The sequence below is a fragment of the Schistosoma haematobium genome, chromosome 1 (assembly GCF_000699445.3).
Source record: "Schistosoma haematobium chromosome 1, whole genome shotgun sequence".
Lineage (NCBI taxonomy): Eukaryota > Metazoa > Platyhelminthes > Trematoda > Strigeidida > Schistosomatidae > Schistosoma > Schistosoma haematobium.
The window spans coordinates 36432028-36452517 of record NC_067196.1 but is presented as its reverse complement, the minus strand read 5'-3'; the positions used below and the strand labels follow the sequence as shown (position 1 = coordinate 36452517).

The window sequence follows — 20490 nt, the reverse complement described above, 5'->3', positions numbered from 1 at the left end:
AAAATTCAAACAACAAACGTCACACAGTACACTAAATAGTTGCTTTTTAGAGTATACACCCGAATCGCAAAGACTAGTCTGTGAGCTTCAGACTTCGAACTTTACTATTCATCATTAACGAAATTATTCGTTACCTGAGATCTATATCTGGGTAGAAGGGAACTTCCGTGGTCATCAGTCTTCAGTCATCATTATGAAGATAGTGGGTTGGTTGACCTTTATTGATGTTGGAAGCTCGTTTTCAAGTGAGGATCCATCACTCTTTCTGAAAGTGTTCACTGATGCCTCTGATTCTACCTCTCCGCGTAGGGCATTCCAGTCATTGACCATTCGATGAGAGAAAAAAGGAATCTCATTGTGAGTCTATCTATCCGCCATTTTCAAACACTCGTTCCGTGAACTCGGGGACTATTACCTCTGTCTATATAAAGTAGCGCCACTTTCAGCTACAAAACAGATAAGGAGAAAATGTTCGAACGTTATAATCATCCTTTGTACGAGAGTTTACAAAGACTCGTTCATAACTTAGTTCTCATACGGTGAACACTCTCAAATGTGTTACCATCATCAGTAAGACATCGCAAAGTTCCTGGAATCCGATTTTCTAAGTATGGTTTTACATAAATGGGACATAAAATCCAAGATAACTTCGTTAAAGCCCCTGAGACCACGGCAACGTGACCGTACCACTCGAAAACATTTGGCAGCAATCACACTACAATTCAAAATTGTTTTTGAGTCATGACTAATCAATACTTTCAAGTCTTTTTCTTTGCATACACGGAAACGGGTTACCACTAGTAGTATACTAGTGAGCTTTAACAAGTACAATGTCCATAACCACATTCCTCCTAGAATTCGACGTTAAGCCCCAAATTCCGGTACATCTAAGTAATTTGTACGAATCAAATTGAAGATCACGGCAATCAGCCTCATCATTTATGATTCTCCAGATCTCGATCTTATTCCCAAACAAAAATGTTGACGACATAATAAGTTTTGGTAATTTATTAGGGTTAAGAAGATAAAACAACAACGTAAGGTGGTACCTAGAGTTACACCACTTTTGTCCGCCCTTCATCTAGATAGGATTTAGTTTACCCTTAGCCTCTGTATTCAGACACAGGAAAAGTATCTTATCTACTCCTCATGTCACCTGTCACTTCACAGCTCGAGAGATTCCACATAAGTCCTATGTACGAAACATTATCAAGAGATTTACTAACATTTATGAATATCACATCGATAGACAAATCGTTGTTTTGAGCTAGTATTCTATTCTCTCCCATGATCGTTAAGTTAGTTGATTGTGAATGCTCGTTCTGAGATCAGCAATGATCACGAATTAACTGATTTCTCATGAGTTAGCCCGAATTATTTTTCTCAAGTAACTTAACTAATAGATTGATTGGACTGACAGGCCGATAGTTATACCATTAGCCTAATTCCATATATAAATGTTAGTCGAAAAAATAACATCCTTCCAATTCGAGGGAAGATGATTTTTGGAAATAAGAATGTTAAACAGTACCGTGATTGTTTATGAAATGATATTTCTGAGGACGTAGTTTCAGGACACGGTGACTTGCCAACTTATAGGGTAATAAGCAAGTGATGAATAGCTTCCTCAGGCACAAGCTGCCTCTTGCTTCGTTCTTTCCGAAACTATAAAACAGGAAACTTCACTTCATAACGGGTGGTAACCATCACTCAGTAAAGAAAACATTTAGGCCTTTCTCTAAAGATACTAGAGAGAGTGGCATAAACTTCGTATTCAGTTGAGAAATCTACGGTCTGCCGATTCTAACTAAAAAAATGTTTGTCCTATGATTGTTATTGACTATTTTTATTTTCCACATAGAATGGATGCTCTTTCAAGAGTAATTTAGTATCACATTTTGTTATTCTATTAAAGTGAATAGGATTATGAGCGATACGCCGCCTCATAATGATTTTCTCTCGATTCTTTTCTACTTCACACATTTCAGGTTTGAAGCATCTACGCAAGTTAACCGTAGTTTGCCATTTAAACCGAATACTTTTTCAGTTCACGTTTTTGAACAAATACCAAGATAGCAATATCCTTCTTAAGGTTGAGCGAAAAAGCACAAAGTTATTTTCTAGACGAGGATGGGATTGATTTTTGAAATAAAACTCTTATGAATTCAGACTACCCATTGTTCTGGAGGAACACCGAGACAAAGCATTGTTTGCCGGTATCAGAATGTCAGTAAGGAGAAGTATATGGAATATCACCCAGTGTGATACTTAAGTCGCTTTCTGTGATGCTGATATCATTCAAAAAGTGTGAGATGGATAGAGCCTCGTTGTTTCATAGCCATACCACTCTGCATCCGCTGTCATTAAGGATATCCCTAGTATTATTTAAACGGCTATAAATGACACGGTAGTCAATATTCGTGGCACGAGTGAGTGAATATGCTTTTTTGAATGAAATAATGTTTTGTTTCAGTACTTGTTCACTATTTCTGGTTTGGCTATTTACCTTAGTTGGTTACAATGTAACGTATTCTTGGTTTTGACGTGGTGACTCGAACAGCGACAATGCTATTGTTCACCGACGAATATTTACTACCCTTCGTACGTTTTCCCAAATTTTCTTTTGACAAGAGGTAATTTAGTATGGTGTTTATTGTTTGTTTTATATAATCGTGCAACGAAATGACGCTTTATCACATATCCCTATTGGGATTTATTCAACAATTAAAACAGATATTGCCTGCAAATCAGCTGAGCTCGTTTACGGCACAACTCTGGTCTAACCGAGACAACTAATAAGTTCTGACACCAAAGCACCACGCGATTCAACACGCTTTGCAACTGTTTAATGCAGGATGTACAACAGATTAAAGCGATAACTCCAAGTAAAAATGAACGCCAGATACAGCTCGACAAACATTTGCGGACGTGTAAACTTATTTCTGACCGCATCGAAGTCGTTAGAAAACCATTATAGCAATCGTATGAAGGATCTTGTTCAGTTATTGAATGGAAAAATAAGCAGTTCACCACCGACAAAACTATCAGGAGAAAAACGATCTCGATAGATGAAATAAAATCTGTTTTCTACGATGGTCGACAGGAGAAAGAACACACTACTTAAGATAAACAACCTCAACCGTTTATTACGACGAAGCCAAAAAGAAACGAGAACTTCATTCGAAATTGGACATGTCAGAAAATAGATCAGTAGGCGAGTCTATAATTTACGGACTAACCAATCAGGTATAAGCTAACAGGTCTCTGGTTTAGGCGTGAAATTCACTCATCTATTTGACTAAATAGAGTTTTGGCATTGTTGCTCATGTCAGTTAGTGATGAAAATCGTAAATTTAATTTCTAGCCCTAACCATCAACTGTAAATCATAATTCTAATTCCTCACACTGGTTTATAACCCCCATTTGGTCCTAGTTAGGTGTACAGTTTCAAGGTCACTGGGGCGTCACTCAAAGATCGTTTTTAGATAACAGTATCACTGTTCAGTCTTCCTTTAAGGCGATACCATGAGTTTAGCCTTAAATTGGAGTCACTTAGGAACTGTATACATTTATGACGACGTTTTACACATGTTCGGTACTAAGTGCCCATGTTGCAAACAGATTGGTATACGATATTATCTGAATATATTATGCTAATAGGTACAACTATAAGTAAAATCATTAGTAATTGGATACTACAATATCTACAAGATATATTGTCAGCTTGTCATGTAAGGTGATCTAGTGCACTAGATTCTGTGTCTAGATTCTAACATACAGTGGCGCAAATATACCACTCGCCGCGAAAAGATTATATCGGACACTCATATTACGAAACCTGGGACGACTAAAAACTTAATTGTTATAAGCGCCTGAACCTTCAGCAATATCAGTCTGCCTTCCCTCAATGTTGTATGCATGAAAAGAAGAACTAATTTATACTTTGTGAGTTGTCGATTCTACATGAATTTTAACGCAGTAGGTAAAGTGTGGTCCATTGTTTTATACTATACAGAAACTCCTCTGATGGTCTAGAAAGAACAGTAATACAGGAAGGCATATTCCATATAATTCCCAACATAGTAAGACGACCAAGCCCACAATTATCAGTAATAACAAATAGGAACAGAGAATATTCATAAAAGTACATATTGCATACGTCTAACCAATGCAAACCGCTTCGGGATACTTTCCAATTAATTCAGTTGGCTGTTGAGTTGCAAAATAAAGTCAAATATTTAATTACACAACCATTCCTAGAGATTTTAGACTTTCTATTACTTAAGTCATGTCAGTGATTTCCTTTTGAAATCTATCCTTCACATAGACAACCACGATATTTAACGAGTAACTTTATTGAAGTGTAGGAGCTATGTCCCCCTTTTCTTTAGCAGATAATCTACTTCATAGACTGGATACCATGAATCTTTCAGGACACCAAAAGTTGACGAACAATTAGCAAGTACTTACATATATCCGTCACGCGAAGCAACTGGAGGTATTGATTGATAAGTAGAATATTTAGATTTACTTGACTACACAAAGGTAAACATTTGTAAGGCCTTATAGAAAGGCCTACACTTTTGCCCATCTTATCAAGCGAAATGTCCATTTTAAGCAGTGAACTACGATCTTCGGTGTTAACTATGATTTCATTTACTCCGCAAGAAATTCCAATGAATACATATTATCTGCATTCAATATATTTATGCCTTGCTTATTCTTTGAAATTCGTTAAATCCGTGTTCAAATTCTTCCTAACTGTGAAACTTTGATAGAGAAACTGTAGTGAACGAGAACACAGGCGGGGACAACCAAATGTATTTAGATACAAAATTACACAATCTCTTAGTAAAATCTGAAGACCATACAGTGAATATTTCATTTGCAAAATATCAATCAAATGTCTCAGACTTCATTGTTCTTTCGTTTTCACACCAATCACTCTGTTCTCGTTCTCTTTTCTTCAATCCTCTTAAAATTCTGCCGCCAGGCTTTTCACTTTCGATCGGTGATACTCAATACTTATGTCTGTCGATATCAGTTGCACATACCAAAAAAACCATCAGTGAAAAAACGTCTAGATCGATCGATACGGTATTTGAAAAACGCATTGCCTATTTACACCTGTTACCTCTCGTGAAAGAACATAGGCCGCACACTAGGGTCCTCCATCGAACTCTATCATGGGAAATCCTTTACAGTTGCTACGCATTCTTTTTATGTTTGCTATCAACACTCAGTGCGGCGTTCTTTGATCTTCTTCTCTCCTCAAGATTTCAAGTTAGCGCTTGTCTTGTGATGCAGTGTGGTGATTTTCACAATGTATCTTCTATCCCCCAGTGTTGTTTCCTAATTTCTTCTTCAGCTCGAATCTGGTTTGTTCTTTATCACAGCAGGTTGTTGATGATGGTAACCCGCCAACGAACATTCGGCATCTAGTGTAGACAATGGTTTATAAACACTTGTACCATCTGATGATGGTTGTAGTAGTTTTCCAAGTTTCATCTCCGTACATTAGAACTATCTCAACTTTAGTATTGAAGATTCTGACTTTGATATTGGCTGACACTTGTTTTGAGTTCCATATGTTCTTCAAATATACGAATGCTATCCTTGCCTACCCATCTGCTTCAGATTATCCTTGTTCATCGATGATGCTGTCCAGATACAAAAACGTTTCCATATTTTCCAGAGTTCCTTCATGAAGTATGATTGAGATGGTGTTTTTCGTGTTGTATTTGAGGATCTTGCTTTTTCCTTTGTGTATATTGAGGCCTGCTGATGCAGAGGTTTCTGCTACTCTAATTGTCTTCATCTACATTTGTTGGTGTGTATGAGATATAAGAGCTAAGTCATCTGAAAAATACACATTATCCAGTTGCATCCAAGCTGCTATTGTATTCCGTGCTTACCATCGGATGTAGAGGCCTTCATAATCCAGTCAACCACCAGAAGATAAAGGGGAGTAAGCAGCCTTATCTGACTCCGGTCCTCACTTGGAATGTGTCTGTCAGCTGTCCTCCACGCACCACTTTGCAGTGTAGTCCGTCGTAACACTAGCCAATAAGAAACTGTTATGCCCCGATAGGAATGAAGAGTGGTAATTTTCGGGATCCATTTGTGGACCAATACTATACGTATATTTTTACCATATAATTGGTAATTAACTAAACTATTCATATTCATGTCTCTCTTATCAATAGGCTTTATTTTAACCTATAAACTGTTATTATACGATTTTCCATTCTTGAATTATTCCCTGTCTATTAGTCACTGCCTCCCTCATTCACAGCCACATCTGGCTAATTCTTGTACAAAAGTTGTTTCATATTTTATTGGTACGTTGTGGTCTGTTTGATTGGTATATAAACTCAGTATGTTTGAAATATAATGATTCATACTGCGGATGCTGAGATTGGCGTTCTGGACTTAACTGGCTGGGCTAGGCGGAAAGCAGGACCAATCAGAACTCTAGGCTGCTCGCACGTGTTTTACGCGTCCTTGGTCCGATCGATAGGCGGTTACAAGTTATAACAGAAACACAATATAATTTAGCTGTCAGTGAATTATTACTAACCATTGACATCACTAATGAGTGCAACGCAGTGATCGAGTGCCAGTTAATATACTCAATTTCAAGCGTAAAGTTTTGTCTAAGAGAATTATCTGGTTTCCCAAACCGAAATAGGATCCACGTCTCCAAAACTATAGGTGACAGTTAGGTGATTCAACTACCAAGCCCTCATTGGTGAATTAAAATGATATAACTCATACCTTCAGAATCAACATTATTTATTTCACAACAAAAAATACGTTTTGTTATTAAGTGTCAACAAGTAAACACTTGAGTTCAAAGTCTCCATTTTATCGCTTGTAAAGACACTAAACATGAAATCCTGTGCAGAACAAATTCGCTAACTAGAATATAAATCTGCCCATTGAAACACTACGCAACTGACTGCCAAATCAGTCGAACGCTAGTCATAATCACGTGATTTCTGTCAAGTGATAACAGTAACAATAGTCTTTCAAACTTCGTAAAGACAGTTCCACCAATGATACCCCTGATTCAACAAAAAATATCATCCGGTGAAATGTAATTTATAGGTGAAATCATGACAATTCGTGAGGTATTACTATAAAACATGTAAGTAACTGAGGAGAGGAATAAGCAGAAAAAATGAAAATAATAACGCTAATAACGGTCACACTATAAGGTTGTTTAAATGCTAAAAGGATGTTTTACGAATACCTGCTGAGGGGAGATCTATGATGACTTACATGAAGTAAAATGCTATAATCATACCATAAAATTAGTTTCCTCTTAGAATTCATACAATAAATCACATTGCACAACAAGCATCTTTAGTAACGCTAGTAAGATCCATATGTCCCTTTAATAGTCTATCAAGCACGGACTTCGCGATATAAGAAGTAGTTCCCATGGTGGCATTAGCCGGAGTTGATGCAAATTCTAGATAAATGGGTAGTTCCAAGGAAGACAGCATATCTGGTTCAGACCATGACAAACGTCTCTCTAAATGGGGAAGGACGTTATCAGTAGACCTAAATAAAATATTAGAAAAATAGAAATGAACTGTACAACTGAGAGAGAAAATGGTATTTTAAAAATGAAAGGTAATAAATCAAAAAACTATAATCTATTGATGCTTAACAGACAGCAATATTACAGGGAATTAGCAATACGAACCAATTTATTGAAACGCTATCTGCTCAAAACAGTCGATTCTCACAGAAACCGTTAACAGGTACCGCATAAAAGTAAGAATATTTTACATGTTTATTTTAGAATTTGACAACGTACAACTCTATTTCTTCTGCTGTGCATAAAAACGATAAACAATCCATGATTAAAACCGTTAACTTTATAAAACAACAAACAAACACATGTGTGCAATCCAGGTGAATTAATAAAGACAAGAAATATTCAAATTGTACAGAAGAAAAAATATATATGATATAATGGGATTAGAAAGCAAAATTATATACTTTTACTCATTGCGATTTCCGCTTAGCATTACTTCCGTTTTTTTGCAAATTTCAATATGGTGATTATTCAGTGTAGTATTTGTTTTGTTTACCAGTGTGATCTTTTATTCACTAAAACATTAATTTATTTGAGTGTGATGTGTTTGTTCAAGATACAATATTCCTTCTATTAAATTAATATGAACTATGCTCAGTATGATATGCAGCATGTGACTTGTAACAATTTTGAGTATTTCTCATATATATGGTTTTATTCTCATTACTTATCGAAATGGGTGTGCAATCAATACATAATGAATGTATTTTGGGGTTAATAAATCTTCAATTGTACAAGTCTTAGTGTTCTTAGTTCGCGTCGTGGGAATTGCAGTGGTTACACGTTTTATAAGTATAAGTAGTAAGCGATTCCAACATAATAACCAGCGACAACCAGACATAACAATTGGAGACTAGTCATAACAATATGATAGTGACTAAACACAAAATAATGCTTTTGCACTTTTGACTGACTAGAAGCCCTGATGTCGAATTAACTGACACTTATCAAGAAAACGTATCTGTAATTTTACGAGGGAAATATTACTCTCTACAAGATCAAAACTCATTTCATTGCGTCTCAGTCAAAAATGTTATAGTGAGATCATTTGAAGTGAGGAAGTTTTGTAGAAGTGAAATATACCAACGGATAGATTGGATTATACAACAGAATAAAAATTATGGAGCTGAGGACAGTGTTTGCTTATCATGAATTTAAAGCCACACAATGCTGCTCCATATTTCTTATAATTTCCAAAATTAAATTTTAAAAAACCTCGAATTTAGTGAAGAACCGTTAATTTTAGAAATAATCACTTTCTACCTAATAGGAAATAGACAAAAAATCAATCAGTCAAAGACCCGTCCATATCTATCATTAAATAAACTGTTTCTCCAATTCATAAAGACAAATGTAAACCATATTCTTTGTGTTTTGCCCTCCTTTCAATGACACACACTATTTTTACTTGAATTCCTTCTCTGAGCATCTTGTTAATTACATTTCACTGTGTTGAAATGATTTGGAGATTTCAGCAGATCAGATTTTATGCTAGGTTCTGCGTAATTTGTAAATGAATAAGAGTAATTTTGCTAACTCAAAAAAAAGAGAAGAATACTACAACAACCCAATTTGGTAAAATAAACCTAACTGACAGCTAGAAGAAGCAATAAATTAACTTATAAAACTATTATTATTCTCTTTATAGACAGAGATTATTCTTCTCTTTGTTGTTTTTATAAATCGATTTTAATTTGTAGGCAAGAAATCGAAGCGAGCATAGTATTTTGTGAAATGTTTGTCATCTTATTAGATTTGTGTGAGGGCTGTGATACTGCTCGGGTGCCCAAACCGAAACAGGTGGTTTTCTTAGGGGTCACATCCGGAGCCTTTGACCTAAAGGTCTGATCCACAGGGCAGTGGAGCATCGTAAGGAGATGCAGTCCCATGGTAGCTGGTGACCAATGATTGGTTCATACGCCATTTTCCCCCTCAGGATACTGGAGCCCATGTGCATCATCATACTTAACTCTCACTAAAATCTTTCTGTTAAATAATTTAATCATGTAAATTAATATTTTCACCTAAAAATTATAGGACAGGTTGTTGTAAAAAAAAGATAGAAAGTTAATTTTAGGAATCACTGAACATAAATAGAATTATATAATATACACACATAAACAACGGAGCTAATATAAAAGAAAATAAATCGTTCTGTTTATAGAAAAGAAATGGGAACTTAAAATCGAAGTTATGGATTACCAAAGAAAAATTGCCAAACATCACATAATAAGTGAAAGATTTAAAAAAAATCATAAATAAATTATATGGGATGATTTGACCTATACAAATATCGTAGATATTTTAGCGGAGTGCCTGTAGATTTCCACAAGTCATTGACTTGTGTATCCATACAACTAATTAAGTACTTGAAGAAGTACAAATATAAAGATTATATAGGTATGCTGAACACGTTGCTAAGGTTTCATTGCCACAATGGATGTTAAATTATTTTGCAAATCATTTCTTATCACCTTGTCGTTTTGTGTATGTCATTTACACTACTTTATGACGATACACTAGTCTGAGTGTGCCAAACAATTTTTATGACATATATTCTATAGCGCATTGTTTCTGTTATACTTATACTCCTAATTCGATATTTTAGTTCAATTCTTTGCTTGTAACACTTTCATGATCACTTAAAAATATAGTTTTCCTTGGTCAAACTAACATTTGAAGTTTTTTTTCGCTTTAAACAACTAGTTTGATTTCTCTTAGCTTGTGTTTCATAAATTGTTAATAGTCCCCAAATGATACAGCTATCTGCTCCACGCTGATTTTTACTGTCGTAGTTTAATTCTCATTTGATTATTTGGAAAGTACCCTCAACTTAAATGTACGCTTGACAGTATGATTAGTGCTGTATGTTCTTAGCATTTATATTGTTCTACAATGCTAACTAAATGTTAAGGTTGAAAATTAAAATTCACATAAGAAAGACTGAATAACTTCATTGTAACCACTTTATTGCAAGTTAGTGATTGATAAAACAACACCATTATCTATCAAGTGTCGTACGATTCCCCGTGTTCTAATACTGTCTGAAATACACAGACAGACTAAAGATAAAATTATCAACATTCTAACTACAGCTTTTCCTCAACATCTGTATTATTAAAGGTAAGTGTAGTATTCAAGTCAAAATTTCTATTGCGTATTAACTTGCGCATTATATGCAAAAATTATACTCGAAATAATTTCCGATGTTGAAATTCAAGTAATTTCAACATTACACGTTCGGGTCTGAAAAAGCTTAGTTCGAATAGATGTTAGCATAGAAAAGCAAGATATTTTAAGTTACATGATGTATAGTAAATATATAACTAGTAAAACAATTGACGTGTCATAGGAACAATAAAAAAAATAAATATTCCCTAAGATAAGCAAATGAAATATTTTAAACCGTGATTCACTGTTACATTTTACTATTGAAATATTTGTTAAAAAAACACTTTTTCCTCTGTAATCACTTAAGATTAACTTTTAAAAGTGTGAGGAATTGCACATTGAATAAAACATTTAAACAAAGAAGTGAAGAATAACTTACATGTTAGTATGACGATCACGCTTAAAAGCGTTTATTGCATCCATAATAATGAGTTTAATATCGACTACCTCATCAAATGATAATTCAGTGTTTCTTTGTAATATAACTGCGATGACCATCATTGTCTCAACAACCAATGACCGATAAGCAGGATCACATATTGCTCTTAGAAGACATTCAACTTCATCAACAAAGTTGAGATCATACGGCGTCATATCAGTTAAAATAGGTTTCTTTAAAGATAAAATTAAGACCAGCAATAATATTAAAACTATTTTTAGAAACTTTAAAATAATTATATATATATGCCAAATAATAATTCTTTGAAGTTACAAGTTAGGTCTTGTTTTCTAACAATCATGAGTCTCAGGGAAAGAGAAAATCTAGTGGAGGGATTAAGTGTATTTATTGTGGATTTATATTGTTTAGTGAAATGCATCTAATATTGTATTAAACCAGTTGATCATATGAGGGTGACTGAAAAGAATTCATATGAATTATATCACGAACTTAAATTGTACATAAACCAAACGAAAATGATGTTTACTTTAAGTTTCTCATATCGATGGCCACATATTTGACCGAGGTGCTACACCACACAAATTTAACTCTCAAAAAATAATCAGTATCTATGTGATTATGGAAATACACGTTACTGAATGCGAAATGTATCACTTTGTTTAAACGTAAAACATGCAACCAGGTTGTACAAACAATGAGACGAAAACGAAGGAAAAGCTACAAAAAGACTAGTTTGTTTACCTGTGGAAGAAGTTTACCATAAATCAATATACCATGAGGAGATCGTTCAAGAATAAAATAAACACCTTGATAAAATGTTGAAGGTACTACGCCCAAACACCCATCCAATTGACGTTGAAACAATGCTTTTGGTATATCTAAAAGTTCTGCAGACGAAAATACACTTGAATTACGAGAATGTTTATCATGATGAATATTGCGACGCAAACGAGTACGACGAGCCCGATGAATATATTCCGAAACATCCTCTTGATATAGAATACCAATAATTAAAGAAAACATATTTTCAATGGAATACTATCTAGAGCAAGCTGAGTATATAGTAACTAACAATGTGTAAACAAAAGGAAACCTCAAATCTCTAAAATTATTAAATCACCAGTGAGACTTTAACTAAATTAAAAATACAACTAATTTTTTCTATTATGGATTCTTTTACGTGCAAATATTTGAGTTAAATGCAAAATCCAATAAGAAAAAGAGAATTCAGCAAAGAAAATTTTCTTCTCGACGAAATCATTTACTTAAGCTGTACATTCATATTTATAGGTATATGGAAAATGTATGTCTATAGGAGGGTAGAAAAGATTGCATCACCAAAATGGATTCGAGAATAAATAACAAATGAGGTTACGTACTAATCAAGGAGTAAGGTGGAAAATAATCTATGGGTCAGATAATAGTCCGATTATCAGTCTAGGGGTTGTGGAGATTGTTACGTTTCGATTGAGATCATGAACCGATTGATATTAGACCACCATTGAAAACCTGTAAGCAATGGACGGCCGTTGATTATTATTCAGTCTATCATTATGACCACTGTGTTTGTCGCTAATCTTCATATCTGTCGATTGCACTATTATCTGACCCATAAATTATTTTCTTCCTTACCCCTTAATTGGTACGTAGCCTCATTTGTTATTTATTCTCGAATCCATTTTGGTGATGCAATCATTTTTATCCTCCTAGACATACATTTTCCATATACCTATAAATATGAATGTACAGCTTAAGTAAATGATTTCGTCGAGAAGAAAATTTTCTTTGCTGAATTCTCTTTTTCTTATGCAAAATTCAATACTTAACCGGGATTAATAACTACAGAAACGAGAAGAATTGTTATAAATAAAAATATCTGCGTATCAGCCATGTACGTAACTCAAAATAGGTAAATTCTTAGAGAGATGATTAGGTCTCAAAAGTGGTTCAAAGAACAGTGAATAAATAGTTTTTTAAAAAACTGATTGTCTATTGTTTTTCTGGTCATTCTTATATTGGTCTAGTTAAGCCAAAAAATACTTAACATAGTAGTTGGACAGAAACAAATTTGATGGGACCTCTTGAAAGACATTTAAGAAACATTTACGCTCTATAATCACTATCTACAAAGGATTGTTCACATAAAATAGTAACACTGTATCAGTGATGCTGATGTCCAGAAACGAATTTCGACACGGTGGAGAAAGTCAATCAATAACAGTTAAGATCTATAGATAATGGTTCCGATGGTTTGCTCACTTTTACGTCAATTTTCAAAATGGATATTTTTGTCGACGCTAGGATTCAATCAATAAAACAAAAACGTAAGCAGTATACGACATAAAACTCTATAATAAAAGGTGGTTATGTTGTACCAACAACCGTTGATCCGTAACGACTTCCCGGATTGACTGCTAAAGATCACGAAACGCCCTAGCTTCTACATTTTCAAATTTTTGTCATTTCATTATATATGGAGAGCATTCTAATCTTAATTTTTTTACATTCAGTTAATGATGTCTACGATATAATTCACCTATGCATAGGATTTACTATACTAATTAGTAAACAGTAAAATGGTAAGAATTATACTTTAAATTTTTCATGTGAAAAAACCAACACAAGAGTATATAAACAACCACTCAATATTTCTTACTTGTTGGTCCACATTCAGTGATAACTGATAATTCTCGAGTATTATTTGCGGTCGGTTTAGTAGAATTAAAACTACCAGCAGTAGGTGTAGTAGTACAACCAGTTGTAGTAGGGGTAAATGTTGTTGTGGAATCCACAGAATTATCAAGTGAATATTGAGTTTTTCCTTCTTGACCAGCTTTCAATGTACGTAATAATAAATTTTTAACTTGACATGGAGGCAAACTATACAAATGACATGCACCTAAACTACGTGGATGTATTTCTAAATTTGTCAGTGATTTTAATACAGATTCATAGATGGATCTAGATTTGCAAAATTCACCATCGTGATGTTGTTGTTGTTGATGATGATGATGATGATGATAAGAATCTTCACCAACACCTAAACATATTTCTAGTTCAAGTTTCAATTTCATTGCCTCCAATAACCAACTAAAAATGGGAAAGTAAACGTTTACTAAGTTTATTAATCATGAATCATTAAAGTTAAATACTTCTATGTTATCTATTCACGAGCAGTTTTAACAGATCCTTCTCAACTGATCTCATGCTAAAAATGTGGAGAAAGATAAAGATAATCCCAATGCATAAGAAAAAGTCTGGCGATAAGAATGTGAAATTTCGACCCATAGTAATAACTTCACCTTTTTTCAAAACGATGGAAATATTATTGCCACTCCCACTTCAGCCTGCACTAATAGAGCACATTGATCCATATCAGTTTGCTTACAAATGCTAGAACACCTTGGGTGCTGCTATTGTTCTGCATAATATAATGTGCAGCTTGGGAAAGGGTAAGAAATATGTTCTATGCGCTTTTACGGACCGTACTTCTGCCTTTGACTCCATTCCAAGACGACTTCTACTTAAAAAATTAATCAGTGTCAACAGCGACAGCTGGATCACCAACCAGCTATGTTCCTACCTCTCTGGAAGAGAACAGTACACTGTGTTTGGAGGACAGTGTTCGACGTTTATATTATCCCACTGTGTGCCACAAGAAACTGTTCTTTCCCCTCTTCTTCTCATTTATTTCGGTATGATCCCCCATCTTCCACAGAAAATACTTTTGTGTGTACGCGGACGATCTCACTGTCTGTATGTCGATTTCTACATCCTTACATCCTCTTGAATCGAATGAGTTCTCGTCTCGTATTAAACGGTGGTTTGTTGTTAATGGTCTCACAACCCGTCTAAATTTCAAACGATTAACTTTAGCCTGAGACATAAAGAACACCTAAACACACAGTTGAAATCCTAAAATGTTTGCATTATTGGAGATTCCTTGATAAACATAGTGTCAAAAGTCATTTACCATGATGTAAGTTTTTCATCTGACCTCTCTTGGCTTTCTTACACTTTATTTTTGCTGAAGAAAGTTTTCCGTCTGACTTACTACATAAAGAGGCTGCATGCTTTTGGGAAAGGATTTGCTGTACTGCGGAGAGTGGTGAAGGCAGTTAGCAGGGTGTGTGGTGAATTTTTTGAGGTAATGATTAATATGGTTATGGACAGACATCTTGTAAATTGCTGTCAGGTGTTATCTTATCAAATACTAATCATCCACTTCATTTATATCTTTTTTCTTGTATATCTTCTGGTAGAACGAGATGTCAATACATTAGAATCCATGCATACAAAAAAAGATATAAAATTTCTACAATAAATTATCTAGCAACTGCACGTTATGACGAACAGATAGTTAGAGCTGATCTCGTCAACAACTTGTATTCTTAAACATGTTTCTAATTGAAATATTGTACAGATCCAAATCTTCTTAAAAAAACACTTCATTTAATTCCAAGTAATTTATCTACTTATGTATTTATGTATCCAGTTATCAGTTTCTTTCACTTTATTTTTCCTTTTTTTTGTAAAAGAAACTTGTTGAAACACTTTTTGCTAAGAATTCTACATTGCAATATCCAGCAGAAAATGTCTCTTCTTTCCTCTTTTTCTCTCTTATATTCATCGTGATTACATCACTTCATTTTTATGAATTTTCACTTTTATTTTTATTGTGAAATATGATAAGTCAAAATGATTCACTTTAATAGAACTTCATATATCTATGTAGATCCTTCAGTTTATTCAGATTCGTCTAATTGAAGAAAAGAAACAACTGATTACAAATTAATTTATTTCAGTTCATCACAGCAAACAAATATCAAATATGAATGAGCACAGTAACTGTAGATAGTGATTGCAGACCATAGAAAATAAAATAGTTCAAAGTTGATCCAGTTAATGTATCGGTATTTATTATTTATTTTCCCATTGATTTAGAGCTTCATGTTATTTCATACTTTTTAATTCTCTGATCTTCTGTTTTTGTTTTGAACAATATACTTCCTAATATTAATATTTCCACTTGGGATGATAACAGTTTATTTATGTCTTATTAATTTGTGGTGATGTAGGAGATGATAACTTGAACGATACACATTTGTCTCAAGTCCATAACTAACTAAACTAAGATATAATCTTTTGATCATGACTAAAAGTGTTCCACTACTGTCTATCACTAAAGGCTACATTGCCTTTTGACTGTCTGTTTAATACATATTATTTATTTATTTATTTATTTATTTGAACACATAAATATTGGTACATGGGTGCGCCAAATATATATGCGCCACACTTAATACATGTACATATATACTGCTTGAAAATATGTCGGAAATATATATCCATTATACAAATCTCTATTTACGAGATGTTAATTTACTCACCCAAAGCGTATAAATTTGATTCCATCAAACAACTCCTTATTTGTAGTCAATAAACTACTAACAGATAGGATAAGTTCTTGTTGTAAGGAAAACTGTACCGGATCATATGAATAAACTTCTTCACGTAATAAAGCATGTAATTCATCTGGATTTAAAGGTTTGTTGATAACAACTTCTGAGCTTTGGGGAATGCCAACAGTAGGCTGTTTGCCACAGACGAGAATAGTTGACAATGACGGAGCTAAACTACTGGCGAATTGAGATAATAAAGCAGCAGATAAACGTACTACACACCTGAAAATAATGAAGAGCATACAACAACTTATGGTGAATTGTGAATTAGTCACGACAAGAACAGGTTTAATAGTTACTTCAAATAAATATGAATACTACATACATACAGTATTATATGCAAAGATATACATAAAACATTACTGTATGAAAAACATACAGAGACGTAAATTGCAATGAAGTGAGCTGTTAGAAAATTTACCACAAACAGATGAGAAGTTCAGAAACGTTACTTAGTCTGTTACAAGTCATAACAGTAGCCACATAAACGGTTTGCTAAGCCTTACATAATGATATTGAATTACAGTCTAGTGGTAGCCTTTAAATAGTTGGTGGTTTCCAACAGCAAATAAACAGACTTATGATAAATACTATATATGATGAATTGATGAAATTTTAATAATGTTAGATAATACTTTTAGAAACATCCTATTTAGGTCAATTTCCAAACAATAAACAATCACATAATCGATTCAAGTTATTAATCCACACAGGAGAGATCAATCAACCATATGATCGGAGGTCAATACGAATGCAAGGATAATAAAAGCTATGATGATGACAATCAGTCACGAACAAAGTCATAAGAATCGATTAACTTAACGCTTATGGAATAATTATGAACAAAACTCACACTTCTACTTCAATCAGATTAACGTGATGATGACCATAATGACAGTGAAAGGCTGGTAATCGAACCATCCAGTTGATGAATAACACAATACTATGGAAATTATCTACCTCAGTTATAATTTATCTCAATAGTCCAATGAGAAGGATATTCAGTATTGAAACAAAACTCCAATTAAACTTTATAGTATGATTAGAATACATAGAAACTTAAAGCTATAAAGATGTACATGTGCTATTTTTCTGACTGAAATAATAATCGTATTGGTTGTGGTGAAGGTGAATATTCTTGCTGACAGAGTAAAGTATAGATAACGTTAGAAATCTTATTTAAAACATACTTTATAAACAAATCATTCAAAAGTAACTGTATTGAAAAAAAAACACAGTAAACCAAAACTATAATACTAGATATTAACAATTGACAGGAGATGTAGGATACAGATATCATGATTATTGAACGTTTTTAACAACAGTAATTATATCCAAATGTAAGAGGATTTATAACCGTTTTGGGATTCCAGAAAAAAAAACGCAACTTTTGGCTCAGTTGTTAGTGACTTGATAAACATGGTTTAATCAAGCTTAAATTAATGCACATAACAAATCAAAATACACGATGTTATCAACAAAAGTATAGATGCCATTCATTGACGATAATGACTGATAAACACAAACAATCTGTTTTTTCTCTTATATTTATCTAATAATAAGTTGAATAGCACTGATCTACGTCAAACGACAGCCAATAAATCATCTCAAAATTAAGAACTATTATTATTTTCAGAAAGGATTTTGTGGATATTATAATAATTTTATTAGTTGAGATCATGAATCAATTGAAGCTAGACCACCATGGAAAACCTGGAAGCACTGGATGTAGATGCGCACTGCTGAGGAAGCCCATACTGGGACAAAACGGCCGTCCAGTGCTTCCAGGTTTTCCATGGTGGTCTAGCTTCAATTGACTCATGATCTCAACCATTAAAATAAATAATAGTTAAAAAGGATTTGAAAAATCTTAAATTTCAGTTATCATAAATTCAAGATTTAAAAAAGAGTAGAGATTTACCATGCCTGTTGAATACCGGCTTTTCGTGACAATTCCGTGAGGCAATCACGTACAATGAGAAAATGCTGATCAGTTGAGAAACCATGATCCAAACCATGTCGATTTAATAATTCATGTAATGCAGCAATTCGATAAGCTAAATTTAATGGACTATCACCTGGTTTGATAGCTTGTTCAATTACTTGTTGATCAGTTACTTTTTGTAAAAGCTAAATAAAGTTGTTTTTTATCCAGACCACACAGTTGAACAGAGAGAAAAGAAAACGAAAAGGTATATTTCAGAAGAAGAAGCAAAATAGTAATAGAATCAAGTATGTAAATTTAAAAAATTCAATACTAAAATTAAGAGAACGCTGTTATTACTGATTTAGCTATTAGGGAAATTACCCTGTAAGGATAGTTATAAGCTATAGATTTTGTATTTTTGAAACACAAGATCTCAATGAATATTGAAAGTCTTTACAACATTACATACAACTTAGACAAGAAGTAATCACCTTAAACCTATAAACCCGAATATTACTTGCCATCGAAGGTTTATATGTAGGTTTACACGTGTTATGTCTGAAGACTAAAATTTTGCTATGTCGGGTGCTAGAACTAGTGATGACCACGACAATCTCAAACTATAGTCTACTTTTTCAACCAAGTTTAGTCAATTTGCGACATAGCTTGATGATCGACAAATGCTATCATCTTATTCTCAAAATGGTTGAACTCTCATAGATGGTCTTTAAAACGTTGAGAATTAGATCTGAAAGCTATTCACTACTACTCACACAATTATCATTTATGTGAGTGATATGTGGAGATTTTGTTTGAAACATTCAACTTTATAATCTAGTTTATAAGAGATGTGATAGTTAATTATCGAAACACAACAAGAAATACATAAATTCAATGTATATAATCAATAACAGGTTTGTTCACTCAAAGCTTGAGTATGTGTGCTAATTATAGTACTTGACTATGTAGACTGAAGTCAATGTTAAGAGGAACGTACTTTTCTATCTATAGCATGAATACTTTGAATAATTTCCTCGTCGGACATATGTGATTGAAACCGATTTAAAGATTTCGACGGTATATTCACTGCTTTAGGCAAATTATCTAAACTTTGATATGAACGTCCAGTATCTAATTGATGTAATCTACGAAAATATTCACCTTTAGCGGTCCAATATGGCAAAAAGTCTAAATGTTCAACAAATCCACTTGCAACAAATTTCTAAAATTTAATTAAAATTCATTTAATGTATATAAGAATTTTATGTTATTATAACTGTCGAATGTTACAAACTTGAAATGAACAGAAAAGAATTAATAATTAGAAAATTCCAAATGTTTTTAATCTTGTGATCAACCCAATGCGTTGAAGGCACTCAATGAGTTCCTGGATTATAACGCAAAGTTCACAGAAACGAAAACATCATTGGAATTCCAAATGTATAAAAAGTAAATCATTGGAAATCAACAAGTACTCATAAGAAATTTGTTTTGTTAAAGAATTTGTTAAAACTTATGATCCATTGATATACATAACAACAACAATTGATCATAATCAGTGATAAAACAAAATATAAAATATAAGATTATATTACATTTTAACTTTCTACAAACTCAAGAAAGTGAATATTCGAAGAGTATTATTTATTTAGTTAAAAAGTCGTATTACTTTCACGTGTGCTATTGACGGATTTTTAAGAACATGGATAAAACGATGGATGAAATTAATTTTTTTACAGTGTTTGTTACAACAACGACATATGTCAAAGTGTTTAAGGTCAGCTGAACAAGATATTCAATAATCAATGATGAGTGGTGTAATTAGAGTATACAGGAACATATTACAGTTTGGATATCTTATTTACGAAATTAATGAAAACTGACAGGCAAATTAACATGAACTAGGAAGAGTTTTCGAATT

At 33.4% G+C, this 20490-nt stretch overlaps 1 protein-coding gene across 1 annotated transcript in view; it reads right to left on the bottom strand.

Moving 5' to 3' along the window:
- Positions 1-3572: 3572 nt before the first annotated feature.
- Positions 3573-20490, bottom strand: part of MS3_00008940 (uncharacterized protein) — a 60495-nt gene continuing 43577 nt past the window's right edge. The window contains exons 18-24 of the mRNA XM_051217284.1: positions 19567-19791; positions 18564-18772; positions 16571-16864; positions 13837-14270; positions 11922-12169; positions 11160-11392; positions 3573-7569 (exon numbers count right to left, since the gene is read on the bottom strand). Of these exons, the coding sequence (XP_051073901.1) occupies positions 7347-7569; positions 11160-11392; positions 11922-12169; positions 13837-14270; positions 16571-16864; positions 18564-18772; positions 19567-19791 (1866 nt within the window). The 3' untranslated portion in view covers positions 3573-7346. The remainder of the gene's footprint in view (positions 7570-11159; positions 11393-11921; positions 12170-13836; positions 14271-16570; positions 16865-18563; positions 18773-19566; positions 19792-20490) is intronic.